Raw genomic sequence first — 23234 nt, forward strand, 5'->3', positions numbered from 1 at the left:
AAACTGTTGGGTCTTTTATAGGCGTGGCACCGGTGACCCTACAACACACACACACACACACTCTTACCCACCTTTAATTGGAGGGAGGTGACTTGTTTTGCAGGAGCATAATCGTCACCTCATTCGACTGAATATAGTCTGCTGCTGTGATGCCTTCACTGAACTCCAGCCACAACAAAGAGATACATTAAGTGTCCTTCACAAATGAGGTTCTTTCAAATAACTGAGATGTAACTCATTCAAATACATGGTCATTTTTAAAGCCACCCCATTCCCCCCCCCCCCCCCTTTTTTTTTTAACATTCAGCTTTAATAGCAGGTTATCTGGGAGTCTTTAGCCTTCGATTAAGTGAATGGAAAATGAGGATAAAATGATTATCAGACTGGACACAGAGAGAAAGTGAGATCATTCATTATACTGCTTGATGGTTACAGGCCATGTTCTTGAGCAGCTGCTCACCGACCAAAGCTGCACCTCCCTGTGTGTGTGTGTGTGTGTGTGTGTGTTTCAGTGAGAGAGTGAATAGAGCCCCTCGCTCTCCTGCTGAGCGGAACATCAGCATCATCAAGTCAGCCTGAGGCAGCTGCACCAAGGATATATGACAGGGCGCTGTGCCTTCAAAATAAAAGCACTCGACATTCCTCTGTCTGTCATTATCTAAGTAGTAGCCATGAGTGAAAACAATAAAAAAAAATGTTTTGCTTTTATTTATACTGACTGTTGTTTGAATGTTTCTGTCCCCAAGTGTCTTGCATTTGCATTGCATTAATTTTAATTTCTAATTTGTAATGTTTCAATTAATTGGTGGCCATCACCATGTGCTATACATATGCCTCAAAATATAACTACCAATACCACTCGCAACAGTTTTGTTTTTTTTGCAACAAACGAGGGAATTTAAATTGTGTTAGAAGTCTGGAAAAGTTGTGAATAACACAAATGTTGGTCTTAAGCGTCTGAATGACCTTTAGTGTTTATTCTGATTTCATTTCATTTTCACATTGATCGTTTCTGTTTCACATTGTGTGTTTGCGTTCATATTCCTGTTTTGTCTCATGTCAGTTGGTTTAACTTCCCCTTTGTTAATCACCGTCACCTGTGTTCAGGCCACTCCCTGATTAGCCACACCTGTTCCTCATTAACCCCTCAGCTCACAGTGGAAAGGCTCCACTGACCATTCACTCCTCACCACATCTTATTGTCAGCATGTGCAAGACAAATCCAGCCGTCTCCCAACCTAGTGTCTATCACAATTAATGTAAGTTGTTTTTACTTTTCTCTTCAGCTCTTTGCTTTGTGACGCTGCCTTTTTGTGAACCAAACAATGCACTGTTTCAATGAAGCTGCAGTGTATAATGTTTGCTGATTTTTGTTGGTGGTGGTGTTAATATTCTGCATTTATTTGGTCTCTGAAAACTGAGGGAACGTTTGTGTGTATACGGTGAGGGGCAAGCGTGGATAAGAAGCATTTATCCAGTTAAGAATGCTGATGAACCAGCTTTATGAGAAGTAGAATTCACTCCTGAAACATTTTCGTGTTGCTGTTTGTTGTCTGACTTGACATGAAACAAATCACTACCTGTGTCCAGTGTGGGAATGTTGCATGATGACATTAAGGATCTATACACATGAGAAACACAGAGAGGGATTTGCAAAGCGCTGATAGGCTTAATTAGCAATGTTTGAGCTCATTTGACAATGATTTGAATGTAAAAATGTTTTGTTTATATTAAGTTCCACACAACAATTCTAAATTTGGATGTTTGCTTGAATACTTACTACTTGCCTTTAATCCTATAGTTGTGGAGGATAAAGCAGTACAAGATGAATGAGTTAGGTTTGTGTTTGTATTTTTGTTACATTTTTCTAAAATATGTACATACTAAAAAATACTTTTTTAGTGAAAACTTATTTATTTCTCAGTCATTAAGGTGTGTGTTTTCTCCAGATTTATCAAGATAATAATATATATATATATATGTGTATATGTATATATGTGTATGTGTATATGTATGTATATATATATATATATATATATATATATGTGTATGTGTATATGTATATATGTGTATGTGTATATGTATATATATATATGTGTATGTGTATATGTATGTATATATATATATATATGTGTATGTGTATATGTGTATATATATATATATATATGTATATGTATGAATATATGTATATATATATGTGTGTGTGTATGTATGTATGTATATATGTGTGTATATGTATGTATGTATATATGTGTGTATATATGTATGTATATATGTATATATATGTGTGTGTGTGTGTGTGGGTGTGTATATGTATGTATACGTGTTATACATAGGTACAAAAATAGGTACAAAGCAGCTCGACGGTTTTATTTTGAAAATCTGAACCGGAGAAGCCTCGTGCTTGCTCGGTGTTTGACTTGACAGATGGCAGGCGAGAGACGCTCCTCCAGGCTGACTCTCTCTCCCTCTCTCTCGGTCCGTTGGTCCGTCTCGGTTCCCATTGTCTCTCCTCCTCACTCCTTGAAGACAAACCCCGGAGACCACTCGCCAAACTTAGCCTGTATTTCGCTCACATCGCTGTTTTTGTCGGTGACACGTGGAGACTTATGTGGACATTACACTTCACTCTGTCCACCCCTGTGCCTGAGACGTGGACATGCTTTTTTTTTCTGTCTATTTGGTTAACAGTGTAGAGATGTTGAACCGGATGAAGAGGCTGTGAATGAACCGATCAACGACGCGGATGACAAACAACAAGGCGGCTGTGTTGTGAAGCAGTTGAAGGGATGAACCAGAGGAGCATGAGGAGGAGGCGAAGGTCTTGACCAGGCAACACAGGCACCGGGATCAGGGCTTTCTTTTGCGGCTGCTGACATCTCCAAACATCCTGGCAACAATTTGACTCGGCGGATAAACAAACTGTATTTTCAGCCGCAGGTTTGGACATGAATCGCTGGTGTGAGTGAACAGATGATGAGCTGATCTGTGAGAGGTGGCAGGGACCACTTTCACTTGTCTCCTCCACCCTGAAACACACCAGTTTGTTTCAGTCGGAGGAATCCAAGTGGAGCTCAGTCGGATTAGAGAACGAGAGACAGAATTTAATCTGTTTATTCTCATCTCACCATCATCTCCCTGCTGCCTTTTTTTTTCCTTCTCTCCCTGGAATTGGCTTCAACACAAGACCATGACAAGGATGCTGCTGCTCATTAAGGGGATTGTGGACCGGACTTTGTAGTCCACTAGGTGATGACTGGACAAGTGGAGCCTTTGTGGACATCAGTTTAACATTTGCTGGATGAAGGCAGGAGTCCTTTCTTGAGCCAACATTGTTCTACTTCACACCCACATTCTCAGAAATCTGAATTTGGTGATTGGACCATTCACTTGGAAATGCACCACACCACCTGAATAATCCAGCTTCTTCACTGCCTCCAGTTGCTGAGGCTTGTGAAGGCTTTGCCAACACGGACGCACCAGAGAACAATCGGCGCACTTGAATTATCCACCTTCCATCTCTGATCCCTGACCCCCACGTGTGTCGGAAATCCTCGGGACCACATTGTGGGGCTGTTAACCTGTCAGCAGCTGCTCCATTTGAATGAAGCAATAGCCTTTCATTCCTCTGAGCTCTAGCAGACTACAGGGGCACTGCTCTGTTGTGCACCTCTACCTGGGCTGCCAGCCAGCCAGACGGCCCTCTGGGGGGTTTGGATTGTGCAGGTACAGCTGGAGATTTAGGAGTTACTCAGAGTTTCTTCTTCACCACGTGGGCAGAGAAGGAGGGGGACACCATGGGGTGCTGTAGCGGCAGGTGTACCTTGGCCTTCATCTGTGGCATGCAGCTGGTAAGTGGCAAGATTGCTATTGATTTTCCAGTGAAAGAAGGTGGCTGTGTGAGAGAAATTGATCAGGAGAAATATTCTTTTTCATCTATATATATATATATATATCTATATCTCCTAAAAATAGAGTAATGATCAGGAAGTGGCAAATTTGACTTGACAAGAAGGAGGGACACAGGTGGGTGGAAGGAAAATGGATGACTGAAAGGTCAGATTCCAGAAGTTAATAGGTGTGTAAAAGGTCGTTATACAAGGTAGGAGCTGCGTTTAGGGACAGATTGACAAATGGGTGGGCTGAACGGATGAATAGCTATTGGTGGGAGCTTTAGGACAGATAGATGGACGAGGCAGAGAGTGATGAATGGACACACCGGAGAAAAGGGAGGTATGGGTGGATGGATGGCAGATGGGTTTAGGGAGCAGGTGCATGTGATTTATGGATAAAAATGTAAAGATAAAGGGAACAGGAGGGACAGAAATGAAGGCTATGAACTGCTGTTCTCTCTCTCGACATGTCTCTCTTTGTGTCTTCTGCTCTTCCCCATCTGTGTCAATGTAAACCGGTGCCAATGAAGACGAGAAGGAGGGAGAGATGGTTCTTTAGGTGTGTGTGAGTGTGTGTGCATGCGTGAGAAGAAACACAAATGATCTCATTAGAGGAGGTTCTTAGTAAGAGGGAAATCTCTCTCGTTGGTGGGTCTGATTGTTGTTTCCCACAAGAAAAATGACCAAATGCAGGTGATCGTCTGTCAGGTCAGTACATTCCAAGGACAGCGGTAGTACAGTGGGATTTATGAGCAGATTAATCTTCATCTGTTCCATTTTTCTTCAGTCTTCACCAGTCATACAGAAAGAAATCCATCACAGAGAGGCAGATATTCAAAGCAGTACTAGTTCTTTTTTTTTGGTTAGGGCAAGTGGCAAACAGTGCTCCTCTATGCTTTGTTTTTCTTCTTCAACATCTTGAAAAGGGGAAAAAAAAAGGCTTTTCAGATGCTATGTTCTTGTATGTTAATTGCCAACTTTGCCTCTGTCTCTCATGTGGTGCTGGGCAGATATCCGGGATGTGAATTTATCACATGGCATTTTTTTTGGTGTTGCTGTCAGTACTTGTGTGCTGCAGCTGTAAATAAGATAAATGAAAAAATATGAGAGTGCACTGATAAAAATGTAGCCTGGGCCTGCAAAAAAAAAAAAGTGCAGCATGTAGCTGTCACCACCAGCAACATGTTTCATTACACAGTCATTTATTCTAACATTTTAATAAATAACAATGTCAGGGACCCTTTTGAAGACATTTGATGCTTTACTTGTGCTGTAAAAAGTGTATTACTACTGAAACTCACCCAAAGCCAGTAGCTGCAGTAAAGCCCACTCCACACTTGAGGATAATTGGCGAGATTTTCCTTCCGTCAATCGTGGGTGCTCCTGATTTTAGGCTGATTTGAACAGATTATCTGGCCAAATAATCCTGTAGTTTGAGGGGTTAACAGACGAGATTTTAATTGGATGCATGCATCACCGATAAAAAAGTGTAAGTGAACAGCAACTGGGGCGTTAGCAGGACCAATGAGAGCCAATTTGGGGCGGGCAGAGAAAGAGGACACGCTTGTGGATTTATGGCAACAGTATGACTGCTTTTGTTTCATGTGTCCTGCAAGACGTATCACAACCAAACAGAGACAGTCCACCTCCACGTCTGTCTACATTCTGAAGTCACGCGCGTTTCTGTGAGATCCCTCCCTGAAATCATTTCATTAGATGCCAAGTGTGTGGTCCTGCATGTTGACGGGATCATCTAGTCTGTACTGTCATGGGATTTAAACATTGGATATTGGTTACAAAATCCATTTTCTTTGGTCGCCCACGTTTTTTAAAATCAAGTCAGATTTGAAAAATCCTCTCGCGTGGGACAGGCTCCGGTCCAGGCAGGATTTTCTGTAGTTGCCGTGTAACGGGATTATTGGGTGTCAAGACACTGAGCATGCATTCCGTGTAGAACGGGACATTGTATGTTACATGTGCACGGCCTCATTAACATGAGAGTGCCCATGCTGTAGCTCATGGAGTCATGTACTGTATGTAAGTGGGAACTTAAGACCTATTGTCATGTTGAAAAGGGCACTGTCGCTGACCTGTTACCCCCCACCCGCGCGAGTGTGTGTTTCCACCGAGTACAAAGGCTTTGTGAAAATCTCCAAGTTCACGCTGAATGACCCTTTCTGTGTAAGTGTGTGGTTGTAGCAGGCCTCTTCTCCTGTGAAGTGGAACTGTGCATGTTTTCATTCAATTCAGGAATAATGGCTGTTTAAGTCAATGTGTCTCTACAGTTGAATGCCCATGAGGTTTCACATGCGCTGTAAGGGCATGAAACATACCGCTGTGCTGTAAATGTGGGTGCTGGGTGTTTCCATAAGTGAAATGGAAGCTGGCGTGTGTGTGTGTGTGTGTGCCAGCCAGTGAATAAGATGCTGTCATAGTGATAGTCATTGTGTCTAATGTGGTGGAACTAATGCTGTGCCATAGTCAACAACATGTTTTGCTCTGCTAACTGCTGTAATAGCTAAGCCAGTGGATACCACTGCTAGCTGAGCTGGAGGTCTAACATTACTGTATTTTACAGTTTGGCCATGCACAGTTAGCTCTGTTGTAGCTGAAAGCATGAGACACTAGCCTCCTGATGATGTCCTCACAACATGAACAAATCCTCCACGGAAACACAGCCACAAGCACACTGTTTAACACGGCTTCTGTCAAAAAACCACACCCAAACATCTTTGTTGAACTCAAACCACAGCGTAAAAGAAACCCCCACAAACCTTGCTCTCTGCTTATGACCCCAGCTGGTGGTAAATGTTTTCACTTTGTGAACTTCCACCAAATAGATGACCTTGCAGAGTGGAAAACAAAAGCGGGTCGGTGGGCCTTATGTAGTGGAACTGATATCTAATGTAACTCCTAACAGCTGTTTTCCCCCCTGCTTCATTAGCTTGGTTAATTGCTTAGATATCTGATGTCACTATAGCTGAGCTGAGATCAGTGATCCAGGTTTAACATCTACATCACCGCTGACGTCATCATGTGCCAAGTGCAGTTATTTCGACCATGTGAAGTTAAACTAGGTTCTCCGGTTTCCTCCCACTGTCCAAAGACATGCAGATTTCGGGGTTTAAGTAAATTGGACGCTCTAAATTGACCGTAGGTGTGAGTGTGACAGTGAATAACTGTTTGTCTCTATGTGGCCCCGTGATGGACTGGCGAACTGTCCAGGTTGTACTCCGTCTATCGCCATATGTCAGCTGAGATTGGCACAGCACCCCCCCGTGACCCTCATGTGGAAGATAAAGTGGTAGTAATGGATGGATGGGTGGAAATTAAACCAGGTTGTATCGCAAATGAGAGCAAATGTAGTTAAGTCTCGTGTACTCGGCTGATTAGTTCACTTTATTAGGTCACCAGTCAATTTTAAAGACTTTTCTTTCTGCTCTCTAACATTAGATATTGGTGTCATTAATTAGAGACTTGGACCCTGAGCTTTTTTTTTCTCCCACATCCATTGTCTGGAGACATCTTCAGACACACCTGAAAGCTGGCTGCAAAAATAGGCACCATCTCCATCACCCATTAATCTTGCTAATTTCTCAATTCATGAAGTAATCACTGAAATGTCATCAGACTTTTATGAAAACGGACTAATAGCAAATGTAATTTCTCTCATTTTGCCATTTCTTAGAAACGGGTGATGTAAAAGGGTTATGAATTGACTGAGTTTAGGATGATTTGATTAGACTCTCTCTCTCTTAGACCTGGCACAAAGCAGTGTCAGGTGTGATGCAAGTGTCTTTGCGGGTTTCAGTCTCATGCAGTGTCCCTTTTTCCAGCCAATGACCTCATTATTTAAATGACAAATTCATTTGTATCCATCTAGATAGTCATAGTGCAAGTTTACTTCAAGAGAATGGGAGATGCTTCTAGATCAGTTTATGCCCCTTTGAAAAATGGTACTGGCACAGCATTGCTTTTTAAAAAAGCGTTTAACTAGATAAATGGGATTTGTACATGTCCCAAATGCTTTGTAGACCATGTGTTATATTTTTATGAGGAGCCTTAAATGTCTGTATCGGCAACGATATGTTGTCAGATGAGAATAAGTGTTAGACAATATCATATTTGAGCATTAGAAACCGGTGAAAAGAGCTAAGCTGGCACTTGTCTGAATGTAACAAAATCTGCACCTCAAAAGCTCACACGCGAACACATGTAGTTTAAGGGCATGTGCTAGAATATCATTGACAATGACACCAGTCTCCCTATCACAGTGAGGAAATGTCAGGAAGTCCCTGTGCAAGAAATAGTCCCACATAGTTAAAGTAAAAATATACACTGCCCAGCAAAAACGTCACACACTGAAACTTTTGTTCCGTATGAAGTCTTCTCCAGCACATCCTGAAGATCTGAAGATTATAATGGCGTACTTCCACCGGGCGGAGTCATCGCTGCACGGCTGCGTGAAACTGTGGTGACTTCGTTTTATATGCGACACACTCAACGAGTGACTCGTGACTTTACACCAGACTCCTGGTAATTGTTGGAGATTAACCCATGTCTTTAGGATTGTTAAGTTTTAACCGATCTACAGTTTAGCAGTGTTGGGCTTGATTTGTGTCAAACGTCTCTTCCTGTGACGGCGCTCTGGCCAGTCAGTGGCCAACAGTCTGACCAATCATCGCATAGTACCTACTCGCTGGCGCAGGTACTAAAAATAGTACCTGGTACCAGGTACTATGCTAGTGGAAACGCTACTTAAACCGTGCCGTGCCGTGGCGAGGCTAGACAAGTAGAGCTGGTGGAAATATGGGTGGAGTGGCTCAGTGAGGGGGGTGGAGTGGCTCAGTGGTTAAGACCGGTACCCTGTGTGCCAAAGACTTCATGGTCGCAAGTTCAGCTCCACCCCTGGATGATTGTACTCAATTCCCTTGTAAGTCGCTTTGGATAAAAGCGTCTGCTAAATGACATGTAATGTAATGTAAAAATATGCCATAAGTGGGGTTTGGGTCTGGACTCTGTAGTGGCAAATCCAAAACCTGATCATTCTATATATTCATGTAGTCATTTGTTTGGGCACCCAATCTTGCGCGATCAACTGAACCAGCCTCAGATCACAACACTGCCCCCACAGTGCAGTAGGCACACGATACAAGGGAGGTATTGGTCACATTGTTCACATGAACTAGTTTTTAAATGGCAGCATGATAAAACAGGCACTCAAGTGCGTCATGTTGTGGTGAGCAGAAAATGGAGCAAGATAAAGTACGAAGAGATCAAATGAGATGTTGTTTTGACCAAAACCTTTATTTTCACACACACAGAGAGGTACCAAATATGTCACCGGTGACTCACCGTGGTGATGGTTGCGGTCGTTGCTGCTATATCAGTCAGTCCACACACCCACCACCTCCTGTCACAATGACTAAATCCAATGGCGTGATAGATAACAGGGTGGCAACTGATGGCCTCGCTCAATTGGCTGGTTTCACAGGAGCCCGTGTAGACGGTTGGTGGGCGTAAATGTTGATGCGATGTTAATCATGTTGTCGGTTTGTAAGTTAATTAAATGAAGTGGAGCGAAATTGCCGCTTTGTAATTCGATGTGGCGAACAATCACAGTAAGATAATTAAAAATCCAATGGAATCAATAAGAGATCATTAATCTTTAAATAGATGAAACACTCAAAGAGTAGTATGGACCCTGTGATTTTCCCAAAACACTTTCAGAAGCAATAGTTCTTCCACAGATTGTGTTGTGACAGCTGAAGTGAACTTGGAACAAGGTTGACCAAACAGGCTGAGTGGCTGAAGGCTATAAGAGACGTCATGTTTGTCCGTCGATGGCGGTACATTCCTGTGACATTTCCACCACTGAGGGACATAATGAATAATTTACTGCATGGAAGAGGTGACACGAATGCAGAAACGATAGCTCTGCATGTGTGTCATGTGGTGCCTGATTGCAAATCAGTGACGGTTAAGTCAATTTTGATCAAAAAGATGTTTTCGAAGGTGGGGAATAGAACCACGGAGCGCCATTTTTTCCCGCATTAACATACATTCCCACAACTTTACATTGAAATGCATTACATTTACTGGTCAATTTTAAATAGAAATACAAACCGTTGCAGATTAAGCCCATCAAGGATGCAACACAAATCATTTTTGTTCACACAGACCAAACAAAGCCAGAATAATATCAACAAAAATGGAATTACACACTGCAGCTTTATATAATTAACGTTGAATCATTTTAGAAATTGGCATAAATTGTCCATTGTCCAATTTGACTCGTTTGACTACCATAACACTTTATTTGCAATATTCAGCCAATTATATTTTTTCTATAAGCTTCCATCTCATGCTCTTGGTTTTTTTTTTTATGTGTTTTTTAAGCAAAAATATCAGAGTATTTTCATTTGAAAGCAAAAGCAGCTCCTGCACTCTGGCAGCAAACATCTTCACACCTCCTTCCTCGTCCGTGCAACTCTGCGATAAAACGACTTTGCTCTCCTTTTATAAAAACTGTCACTTTCAACAACAGGCTTGCACTGGTTCAGCCCCGAGCCTATAGGTTTTGTGTTGGTCTTTCTTTCTTTTTTGAAGTCTCTAATTTGTCGGTGTTCCCACCTCCTGTTCTGTATGTATTTTCTTTTTTCTTTTATTTCTCACTGTATGTCTTTCTGCTCCTTTTCAATTCTTCACTGGTCACCACCTCCAGTTCCTTTCAGTCTGTGCTCAGAGGAATGCAGCCATCACACTTTGGCCACTGACTTGTCTGGCAAGTCATTCAGTGTGCTCAGTGGAGTCGGAGCACAAAACAAGCTTTCACCTACAGGTCCTGTCGAGATAGTTCCATTATGCTGTATAAGTCTGACACCAGACCTCAGACCTTGTAGATCAGTGCATGCATTGGGAGTAGGGGTGGGAATCTTTTGGTGCGTCACTTAACATTTCATTTTAAACGATGCATCCTTTATTTTGCATAGCAGTAAACAAAACACGGTCTGTAACATTTAAGAAAAGTGCTCTATACTGTAAATAAAGATTATTATTTTGGAAATGGCAGCTGCAATTTATGCTAGTGTGTTTGTGTGAAGAGCCCATATCAACAACTAAGCCTCTAACTGTGATGTACTTTCAGAGAGGAGATAGACCATTTAAGTATTTTATTTACTGTTTTTCCTGCAAAATGCTATAATATGTCTGAGGATAATGTTCATTTTCTCAACAGTTTGCATATTCTTGTATGTGTTGCATCAATCCTGGCTTGCTTATGATTAGTATTAGACTCCATGTTGCTGTTGCCTTAAGCAGCAGTTTTCACGTGATTAACCACTTGAAAACCACTTGGAACCGCAGTGATTTCCCGCATTGTAACCGCAAGCTCCTGGGTGGCATTTGAAGGCAACATTAGACTGCTGCTATTTCAGCTAACTCCCCTTCCAACTGACATTTAAGTTGTTCTTAATGGATATTATTTTAAACCAAAAGCCTGTAACAAAAAGCTTCAAGACGGCTGCAATGACGTGTGAGAAGAGGCTGAAGCCACACTTCCTCGACAAAGTCAGCATCTTTTACAGCCGATCATCCATAGATGGCTTGGACGCATGCAAACAAACTAGAATCAAACTGCAGTTTTATAGATGATGAGAAGATGAGGAATAATCAGTGAGTCAAGTCACTTTTAATTATACAGCCTGACATCACAAACACAGTTTGCCTGGAAGGGCTTTACAGTCTGTACAGCAAGTGACACCCTCTGTCCTTAGACCCTCACAACAAGTGTTGCAAACATGTTAGCTTGGCTAGAGTTGCCTTTTTTTATTATTGCTGAACACACTCTGGCACTTATTACATATGCCATAATGATAAAGTCGGCTAATAACATTCTCCTTATCTTGGGAAATAATGGTAGATCATATATATTGCTTTTCGAATGCAACCCTAACAATAACCCAACAAAAAATATGTGGCACATGCTTTCATTGCAACATTTGTGTGTGTCTTCCTAAGTTAAAAACACAAATTACACAATAAATACTGGGTGTTCCAAGTTCCAAGAAAACAGGAGATTTGCCTGAGATGAGATGTTTGCTGCACAAAAATGTATCTGCAGTAACCAAACTCTCAAAACAATTGCAATTGACAGACGGCAGATGTTGAGTTCATTTCAGGGCACCTAGCTGTGCTGCTGTGATACATGTTCGACAAATGGATCATCCAAGTTCAGGCGAACATGTATTTTTCATTTCTTCTTCCTCTACTTCAGGACACAAACAACATGAGGAAAATACTTCTTCCTTGATCAGTATTGATTTTTGTCGTTTTGCTCCTACTCTTTTCAAACTATCATAAAATTCTTATCCTCTCATAACCTATTGTAAACCTTTTTTTTTTTTTTAAGTGTAAGGAGCAGGACAAATACAGCCTCACTGCTGTTGACAGCAATACACAAGTGCATGAACAGACTGGTTGGCGCTAAAAACTTCAACTAATCAGAAGAAATCCAAAAGTTTCACCTGATTTATTTGCTCCACAAACACTTAATTGGTTGTCAAAATGAAGCATTGCACATTGAAAGAAAACAAGTCTGTGAATGTGATAGTGAGCAAATAATTCTGTACATTGACAATCTTGTCTGTGGTACTTGGTTGCAAATGTGATGCCGTGTGTGCTGAAGGAAACAAAAAATCCTTCACAAAGTTGCCAGCAAACCGCTTATAGCCTCCTTTACAGGCTGGACTCTTTAGATTCAGTCAGTACTTTAAGATTTGGAAAAAGACCAAATTCTGAAAAGGAAAATGTGCAGCAAGGAACGCTTTTTTTCTTTTCTTGGAACGCATCCATGGCCTGAGCAGAAGGCTGTCAGAGCCTCGCAGCCATGTTGGTTGCTGATGAAAAGGTGCGTCACGAAACATCTGGAAGTGACAGAGCTCCTCTCCCATACGACCCTTCACAAATTGACCTCTGATGGCTCAGATAGAGTAACGGAAGTGTGTGGTTCTTCAGGTAATTGAGAGCCTTCTCTTCGCTCCTGGTATCATATTTAAGCCAATTAGTCACTCGTGCTGCTTAGAGATGTAGATCGTCCCCACATCTTTGCCTGTGTTCCATTAGCATCTGTTATTCAATATGTTTTTTTATCCATATCTACTACAGTACGTGGAGTCAATTTTGAATGTATGTAGGTGGTTTGATTCATATTTTTTTAATATGAATGCCTAAGTTCTTTCAATTTTAAGATATTCTCACTTTCTCAAACTTCAGACAGCTTTGATATCAGGGCGCCAGCTTGGGTTACTTTACATCCAGACTAAAAGGATAGAATATTTTGTCACACCATGAGTCTTCATCCTTGCTCGTGGCTCTTGGAGGCTCCACTTTGCCACGGCGTTGCTGTGTTGTTGAGCAAAAAAAAATCACTGGAACACCAAAGGGTAGAGAGCAGAAGTCGAGGTCCTATCAAAGTGTTTCTAAGAAGCTGCACCCTGTTCTTGTGACACAACCTCAGATGACCATAGATGCAGGGAAGAAGGTCAAAGGTTCACTGTTAACACTACTGTTGTGCTTTTGTTTTTCCTTTACAAAGTTTTCTCATAAAGTCCAATTTTCCACCCACTATGATTTTTTTTTTTTTTATTGAAAAAAAACAAAAAACCCACACATTTTTCTCCCTCTGTTGAGATTGTGGCATGTCCTGTAAAAGCATCCAGACGCTCGCAGAAAGGGAGCAAAGCCTCGATACCGTATCAGCTCACACTGTCGTCGTGGAACTGTGGAAATGTGGATTCTGTACAAACTGAAATCTTTTCATTCAGGTTGGAAAAGCTGACTCAATCTGTATTCCTCCACTGCTCAGTGGAGGCTTTAAACTGAGCCCTTACACAGTCGGATTATTTGCTCTCTAGTCTCAGTGACAATGACACACTTTAAAATCGCATCCACTGTACCGAGCACAGTTGTGACTGTATGTGACCCGACACTGGCATGTAGCGCACAATGTTGTATAACAGCCAGTGCTGTTATCACAACAGTGTGAATGGAGCACTTCATTAGTTCTCACAGTTGCTGAAGTCTGTTCATGAGAGAACTCTCTCAGGTGGTCATCACTTTAATGACTGTCATGTTTGTTAAGGAGGAAGTAGTAGCAGTTATTTAAGACTATCTTTAAGACTTTTATTTCCCCTCATCTTTTGCCAGTAATTACAGGCTAAACTAGTTACAACTTAAAGACGCTCCTCTTCGCCTGAGAAGGCGAAAACAAAAACGCTCTGTGTTCTCCACTCTGGTTGTGCAGTGATGTAACAGTGTGATGTGTTTTCTCATCACAAACAGTCTCTGGCTGGTTACAGGCACCAGCTGCAGAAGAGACATTTACCAGAGAACAGCCAAACCTTTTCAATGTGGTCATTATAGACTGGCTTTTATTTAGTGCCCTCCACCGGTGACCTATTTCTAATGACATATCCCATTGTTTCTCCCTAATAATAACGACATAAAAAGTTTAAGAAGAGATTTGCTTAATGATCAGAAGGAGCCTCCACCCCAGGGGTCAGTAACTCACATTATCTTTGCACACGCACTCACCTTTTTTATCAAAGAACCAGATGTTCTTCTCGTCTGTGGTGCTGATGAAGTGGGAGAGCTTCATTAGCGTAAACTGTGAATCACCTCTTATTGTCTGTGGAGAAAACAAATGGGACTTGCCCACAATACCACTTCCTAAATCACGCTTCATTAGTGTCCACCGTCTCCCATGATTCTGCGGTGCAGTTGCAGGTTTATTTTTAGTTGAATTATCCGTGACGCAAGAGATATGGAGGCTAATACATCAGTGTGCGCGTTGTTGTGGAGTATGAGGGGGTAAAAAAACAACCAAATTAACTATGTTATGAATCTTTCAAAGGCATCTTTAATTCATGTCGCGACACAGTGTTTATGTACTCTGGCTCTTAATTTCCAAAAGTAAGACTTAACTACATCCCCAGCATCCTCAGAACCTTTCATCTTAAACTGCAGCTGTGGTGGACACCGGCTAAGCCGCTGAAGCCTGTCACATTCTAACAGGCGTGTTTCCTCAGAGCAATCTGGTGGCCTATTTCAATCTCCCTGCATCATATTCCCCAAGTCCTGACCCCATCTTTGAAAATTGCCGCCGGCTTCGTATCGACACTCTGCAGCGGCGGGCGAGAGGAAAAGTGCGGCGATGACACGAGGCAAAGGTCACACGGCAGAGTGCGGTTTCACGCTGAGCCGCTGAAATGCGTATCAGCAGCACTGGAAGTCGACCTTGTGTGTGACCACTGCTGATGAATGAGCTGAGAGGGGGTTTGGTCAATTGCTGCTGTCTCAATATTTACACACACTTAGGGCACTATTCCGTTATACAGTTCTAACACTGCATGGCGTCATAACGCGATGCGACTTCTTGCTAAATGTTGGAGATTACGGTTACTTTCAGTGTGAGTAGAGTAGAGTTGAGCCGTGCCGAGCCATGCTAGAACTGTAAAGTGGCAAAGTGCCTCTGTGACATAAAAGGTAGACAGACGGACATATAGACAGCCACCTTCTTTCCTTTCAATACGCTTGAAACCGCTGTGACGCTGACTTTGTGTTGCTCACTGCTCCTGCATTGTTATTTATCCCTCAAGGTGAAACACTCCTCCATTGTTCTCTGAGAACTCATATCCTGTTGCTGTTGTTGTTGCTGTGAATCCTGATATTCCACCAGCACCGGCATTTTGATCTTATTACATCAAAGCAGTGCTTGAATTATAATGGCGAGCGACGGCAAAGCAAGACCTCATTACACATAATTGTGGGACGGAGATATGACTGGTGTCAGCTGATTGCAGCTAGAATGGCACAGATGTTTCCTTGAGTGAAGAAATGACTGTGAACATGTAGACCCAAACATTTGCAGAAAAGAAAAGCAAGAATAATAAGTCCACAGGATTGTCAGTTGGGAATGGTGAATTTTATTTTATACAGAAATAAATGGTTGTCTAACAATGTAGGCCATCAACAGTAATCTTACCCTTGATAAAACATCTTAGACAGTTTCTAAACGTTATCGTATCGTCAACCGTTTCATGAATATGCCCAGAAACTTCTCAATATCTCCTGAGTTTTGTGGGTTTTTTTCTTTTCTTTTCACCAACTTTCTGTTCTTTGCATTCTCTTGCTATTCCACCGTATATTTCTCTTTTTGTATCAGCGCTGTCCTTGTTGCCTTTTAATATTTCTCTCTGCGTCTCTCAGTGTTTCGGCTCGCTCTCTCATATTCTCTCTTTCGCTGTTGAGCTCAGTCTCTCCCGGGCCATTTCAGTTGCTCAGGGAGCTGTGAAGAGCTGTGAAAACGATGTCTGTGTGTCTTTGCTTCTGCATCCTGTAGGGAGTGTGTGTGCGTGTGTGTGTGTGTGTGTGTGTGTGTGTGTGCGCTCACTTGCAGCGACAGCAAAGGTAGTGGAGCGTGTTAAGTCTTGGTGTAGAAGCCCTTCTACTGGGATAAGGAGCCAAGGGAGGAAGGGAAGAAAGGATGGTTGGATGGATGTATCCTTAAAGAATAGATGAATGTCTGTATGTGGATCGATACTGTGATGGAGGGATCACAATTTGGACAAATAAACGGAGAGAGAGGGTGAGATGAGTTGGGGAAGCAGAGGCGGGGCGGATGATAACGAGAGGATGGATCGATGAAGGACATATACCTAAGATGTGTGGATGAATGGAAGAATGGGTGGTTTAACGCTGCAATTTATCAGTAATAAGCAAAAAAACGACTGGAGAGAGCCAGTCAGTTGTGGTGGTTGTTGAATTTGTGACAGTGGTGGCTGCAGTTGGCTTATATACATGTTTATATATAAACATTTGAATATCCTTTCCAACTTTAGTGGGAAACTTTCAACTTGAACATAAGAAACCCATTCAAGTGCCAAATAATAATAAAAGTTACTGTTACTGTACTGTTATTAATCGAAATGCAAGCTGTACCGCTCCAAAGCGGTACCGCACTGTACTAGGATGGAAACACGGCTTTAGAACCACCTTAAATCATCAGTAGCAGGCAGTCCTCACACCAAAGCGTTTGAAAGTGCAGCGTGTGGCAGTATTTTGGGGTGTTACACCATGGTTGGCACAGTAATGAACAAATCTGTGGACTCATCTGTTCGCTTAGCTGCGAGGCAGAAGAGTCACGCAGCGGAGGAGGCATCACAGAAGAGCAGCTCAATGACGGAGCAACCTCACAAGACTGTTATGAGTAATAAATAACGAGTGGGTGCCGGCAGAGAGAAGATCGGAATATCATCAAAGGGGCAGCGTAGCCCATGTTCACAAAGTTGTGCATGGGTTCAAAATCTATGAACATTGGAAATGTAGGCAAAACAAGCATGTGGCTCTCTGAGCCTCTTGCCGACCATATTCCAACCATCTCTTCTTGTACAGACCTTAATAATCTCACACTGTTGGTCTGATAGTGTAGCATCATTAGATTTAATCAAAATATCTGACCGATATTGTGAATAAAGCTGCTGGTTACAGATTCATACACTAAAGCAACACTGGTTAGTTGGTTGGTGGTGGTGTTTAATATCAGTAAACATCCATAATGATGTTTGTCTGGATTCTTCCTGGTTTTTACATTTAAAATAACAGCTTCAACAGTGATGTCGTTGGGTCACTGGGGAGAATAAACCTCTTTCATTCCCACACGTTCCCCAGTCCTTCCACTGCAAGTTGGAACACTGTGTGTAACTTAATGATCTCTAGCGAGTCAAACTGCCAGAATCATGTCCAGTAAGATCCAGAGTTGGTACCTCAATTACTTTTCTCTAAAAAAAATAATTTAACTGAAACGACAGACATAGGGTGTTAACTGTCAGAACTGAACCTCATTTACTAGATTTGTCTCAGACAATTATCTTACATAGAATTTTAAAATCCAACACATGTTAGCCAGGCGACATGAAGTACCCTAATGATGCCTTCAGCTGTTCCTTTTCTTCACACAAGTCTCTAATAACAATCCCTCAAAGGTCCTCCATTTGATGTGGAGCGTTACCTTTGCTTCGGTATGACTCACGGTCAGAGGAAGTGGATCACAGCCCGAAAGCGTGCGTGACTGTCTAAAAAAAGTTACTGGCCAGTATTGAGTGCGTGACCTTCATTGATTTTTACCTACCAAAGATTTACCCTCGATTGTTCAATACCGGAGTGTTCCACACGTTCAGAGAATCGATCCATGCACACAAGGATCAAAGTTCTCATTTTGAACCTTGACTCCGTCCATCCATGAACGTCGGAACAGGAAGAAACGGCACGTTCTCGTAAACGTTCATGTCCTGAGAATTCTCAGTGTGATTCAGGGAGGCCGACCTTTTTGTTCTCGGGTGCAGTGTTAAGTAATAAGCACAAGTGTGTCTCTTTTAGTCGGACGTGTTGCTAACATGCACTTTTACATACACAATCATACAGTATTTGTCTTTAAATGTTATGTAGTTAAAGTTTTTTTGGTTTTTATCACCTGTGAATGCCCAAAACATTATACTCCTTGTGTTTCATTTTTTGTTTTTATAAAGTCTTATGCTTAAAAATAAACAATCACATTTTATGTAATATTCTTCTGGCCACTGATGGAAAACAGAAGCACTTTACTATATTTGCAAATGTCATATTTACAACAGCGACAGCCAGGGAAGTGGACAGCTCTCCTATAATTTAATTATGGGGCTGAAGCAGAAGCAAGTAGGTGCATTTCAGTGTATTTTCTTTTAAAAATTGTCTCATTATAAAGCTATTGAATGTGACACTTAAATGGAAACTTGCAAATATGGGAGTTTTCTTGTGTCTTTATATCTACGTGAAAAAACAATGCTCCACTCAATTCAACGCTTGACGTTTTTCTTTCAGTTTCCATTTTTCCTTGATATCCATGTCTCTGATACAGAGTGGCTAGAAATGCTGCTCAGCCTCACAACATCTGGACCAGAGATATTGTTTTTCTTTTACTGTAGAACTGAACTTTTCATAACTAGGCCAAAAAAGACTCAAGTGGGACTTTAGAATAAATATAAACGCGGAGACTGTTTGTGTCCAACGCTTTCGGTCTGCTGGCACAGCAAATGTCTGGGTCTGTGTGTTTACAAAAATATCCTCAGACAAGAAACATGTTGCTTCTTTAATTTGTCATGTCATATTTCACTTTGAAAACATTTCTTTAAAAAAAAAATCCTATAGTTCCTATAGTTATCACTGTCGTCATTTATGAGGGATACATATCCACTTTTAACCTACAAATGGGTCATGATCCACTGTGCTCTGTCAAACACACATCCACTGTAAGATAATACTTTATTTTACTGCATGGTTAAGTTAAGTTAAGTTAGCGTAGCTTAAAGACTGAGTTATGGATCAAGAACTTGGACTTTCTGCTCGTAGGAATATTTTAAACATTGGAGGCTAGGTTAGTTGTTTAATAATGGTTAATAAACATTTACATAACGTATTTTTGGTGTAAGACCATCACAAATACTGTTCATTTAAAAAAAAAAAAATAAAGGCACAAAAATGTGTTTTTGACGGATGCCTTTTTATGTGTGGATGGGTCACATTTCCACTGCTGCCTGTCGTGTCTCCAAAAGCTGCTTTTATTTCTGATCTATAAATATATTACTTGGGCACCTGCTCCCTCACACAAATGAACACACATTGTCACGCAATGCATCATTCCATATCCATGCACTGCTGGGCATATATACCGTACGCCTTAGCATCAAGATGCTCCTCTTCTGGTCCCTGAAGGCACCAGTGAGGACGACGTTTTAAGGACTAAATATCATATTGGTTGATGTGAGAGAGAAGAAATATGTCAACATCATACTCTCATCCTAACCTGTAATCATCCTCCTCTCCTCTCAGAATGAATTGATTTAGTCTTATTACTTGACACACCTGCTGTCTGGTTTGGCTCCCCTCTTATCTCCCTCTCTCACATAGACACACTCATATTGCCTTCCATTTATTTATTTATCTTTCTTCCCCTGCTCCCTCTGTCATACTCGCACAGACACGAGCAGCACACACAGACGCGGCAATCAGACTTGGCAATCTCTTGTACTTTTTGAATACAGCAGCCCAAAGTGTGATACGGATATAGTCTCAGCTTTCAGCTCCACTCCGTATCAGCATATCAGCCAAACTGTAGTCATGTCGCACCAAAATAGAAGCACAGAATGTTTTGGAACGTAGGCGACGTGGCGGTGGCATCGCCGTGTGTTTGTGTGTGCATGTCGAGAGAGAGTCCACTCATTATCTCATATACTGTGTGTGTGTGTATATATATAGAGAGAGAGAGAGAGAGAGAGAGGAACACTGTGCTCCATGCCAACATCACTGACAGGGTCAGGGCTTTAACTCCCTGAAAACTGGACACACTCTTTCCATTATGGCATGACACTTGGAAATGGAAATGCAGTTAGATATTGGCACTGATGGCTCTGCGCCTCAGATGCTCCCTGGATTGGCCAAAATGGGTAAAGCAAGAATTATCCCAGGCAATGATAACATGATGAACATTAGAACCTGTCAGACTCTGACATAAAAAATGCTGAGGCCAGTGTGGTGGCGGCCAAGTTTTTTCAGTGGCAGTCGTGTGAGGGAGGAGTTATTTAGTGCAGTGAAGCAGAAGGGCTGTGGCACATGAAGAAATATGATGTTATTTGATAGAATCTCTTGTTTTATCACTACAGTATTTTTCACATGTTGCTCCCTTCCTTTGCGTTCCCCCCACAAAGCAAGAACATCAGCATGAAGGCAACATGAAACAAAGATTGAAGAGGGAGAACATGACAAAGAGTGTAGACTCTGATCACGCACAAATGGAAAAAGGGTTTGAAAATAAAAAGCTGACCTTTCTTACCACCTACACAGAAATCATGTGAAGGCGAGTCATGGATAATTACTTTATTATTTGTTTCTTTGCTGGAGATGCTGTGTAATCACTAGGGGTGGGAATCTTCAGGTGCCTCATGATTCGATTACGATTCAGGCGCTGCAGTTAGATTATAAGACGATTCTCGATGCATCTCGATCTGTCGAGTCTTTTGAAAGTCTTCGTCTGACTGTGTGATCCCTCACCACTTACCCTCTGCTATTTTTTTAACAACAGTGCATTTGTGATCTTTTATTAAACTAATAAAATATGTGTATATTTTAATAATATAAATAATCTGAATTTGGACATTTGTGAATCAATATAGAATCATCCACGGCTGAATTTCAACGCATCTAAGAATCGATATTTTTCCCCATCCCTAGTTATTACAGCGTTGTGTTGCTGCCTGTGGTAACCTGTTGCTGTATTCTGCATGTAGTTTCACATAAATCCAAACCATGGCCTCACTGTGTGTCTATTTTCACTGACTTATCATTAATATTGACTGTAATCGCAGCTGCGTTTTTGCGGCGCAACATTTCCATTTCACGCTGGCACAGAAATTCTACTTAAATTCAAATCATAGCGTGGTGCATCGCTGTCTGTTAACTATACTTTTCCTTATAGCAGCAAATGTAAGATAAAACACAGGAACTTAGCACACAGTAGCACAGAGGGACAGAGTCTATGCTCGGAATCCATCATAATTATTCACCGAGTCTGATGAAAGCAAGCCAATATCATTCTGCGATCTGTGGGCCTTTTGCAGTGCGGAGGACGTGATTGATTGAAATAAAGGAAGACAATGCGTAATGCTGACACTGTCAGCTGTCCGAAATCCCAAGAAAGGATTGTATGATTGATGGCACGCAGCATTTAGAGGCCTCACACCTCTGCTGCACTCTCAGCACTCACGGTGATTACATCTCAGTGTGTGTGTGTGTGCGTGTTTGCTGGAGTTTGTGTGTAAAAGACGTAGGAGCAAAAGAAATGGAGCAGTCGGGTTGGTGTGTGAGTCTGCAAGTGTGGGGTTGATTATGGTTGTGTGTGTGCGCCTGTAAAGATGATGGTGCAGTCTTTCCACATGTGATTGTGTGTGTGTGTGTGTGTGTGTGTGTGTGTTGCTGTGGAAACCGTGGTGGAGGAGGGAGCAAGTCGGGCACTGAGGGATGCATGTAGGTAGTAAAAGTTCACAGAAGAAAGGGAAGGTGTGGGAGATGGATGGACGGTTAAATAAAGCTGCAGCAGATGGAGACAGAGAGACAAGGTGGTATGAAGGGGAGGAAGACGGGACAATTAGGATAAGGACAAACGTGTACAGGGAGGAAGGAAAGGTTTAAAAGAGATGGATGAGAAGGGTGAAGTTGTAGGAAGATAAGTCACAGAGAGGGAGGAAGGGATGAATTAGGACTCATAAAGGTGTGGCAGAAGGGAGTGAAAAGTTGAATAAGAGAGGAAAGGGAGGAGATTGGATATGTGCTTATTGGGCGGGAAGTTTCACTGCGAGCGGTGGAGTTAACCACAAAAAGTGATCAAATCACTCAGACGTGAAAACCTCATTTGAACTGCTGGTTGTTTTCAGATTTTGTCTCCGTCTGCTAGATCACAAATTATTGTAGTTATTTTTATTTTTTTTTACTGACACAACAAACGACAAAATACATCATCATGTTTCCCAGATGCCCATCGCGGGGCTCATTAAAAGCAAATACAGTTTATGATGAGACACTGTTGTGCCGGAGATTTGATTTAAAAAGGCTGTGTATGTAAGAATTTCAAGGAATCTAATATATTAAGTCGTAAAATAACCACGATGTGTCACAGAGATTAAGGAAATGTGTTAAACTGAAAATACTGGCTTCCCTAATAACAATGGTGCAGCCAGAAAATTCACAAAATAAATGTTCCACAAGCTGCTAAATGTTGGAAATACTGCATGATACAGGACCTAAGAAGCCTCTGTACCCCTCTCAGAGACGTCTCAACCACAAGAGAAGGGAAACAAGTGTCTGTAGTGGAGATTCACTGAAACATAGATGGCTAACAGTGCAGAGGAAGTTGACGACGGACCACGATCGACACGCTATGGCAAGCCTTTTTAACATTTAATCGCCAAGTTTGACGATCTGGAATTCCCATTACTGATTTCTGTGACGCCGTATTGACTCGTCGTAATTTCATTGTGACTAGCTGTAGATATCTGTGATGTCATTCTTACTAGTCAAAACTAGTGACAGATATCTGCAATTCAGTTGTTTTCCAGGGATGGGATGATAATTCTTTTTTGTGTCCGATACTGATACCGATATCACAACCTCGAGTAGCTACCGATACGAGTCTGATACAGTAGTTTTAGACCATTTATGAAGCTGCTAACACCACATTTGTGTCTGTACGTAGTG

The 23234-nt window shown here is 41.8% G+C and overlaps 1 protein-coding gene across 1 annotated transcript in view; it reads left to right on the plus strand.

Moving 5' to 3' along the window:
• The first annotated feature begins 2432 nt into the window (after positions 1-2432).
• Positions 2433-23234, plus strand: part of nkain2 (sodium/potassium transporting ATPase interacting 2) — an 84675-nt gene continuing 63873 nt past the window's right edge. The window contains exon 1 of the mRNA XM_058613924.1: positions 2433-3851. Within this exon, the coding sequence (XP_058469907.1) occupies positions 3798-3851 (54 nt within the window). The 5' untranslated portion in view covers positions 2433-3797. The remainder of the gene's footprint in view (positions 3852-23234) is intronic.

The sequence above is a fragment of the Solea solea genome, chromosome 17 (genome assembly GCF_958295425.1).
Source record: "Solea solea chromosome 17, fSolSol10.1, whole genome shotgun sequence".
NCBI classification, from domain to species: domain Eukaryota; kingdom Metazoa; phylum Chordata; class Actinopteri; order Pleuronectiformes; family Soleidae; genus Solea; species Solea solea.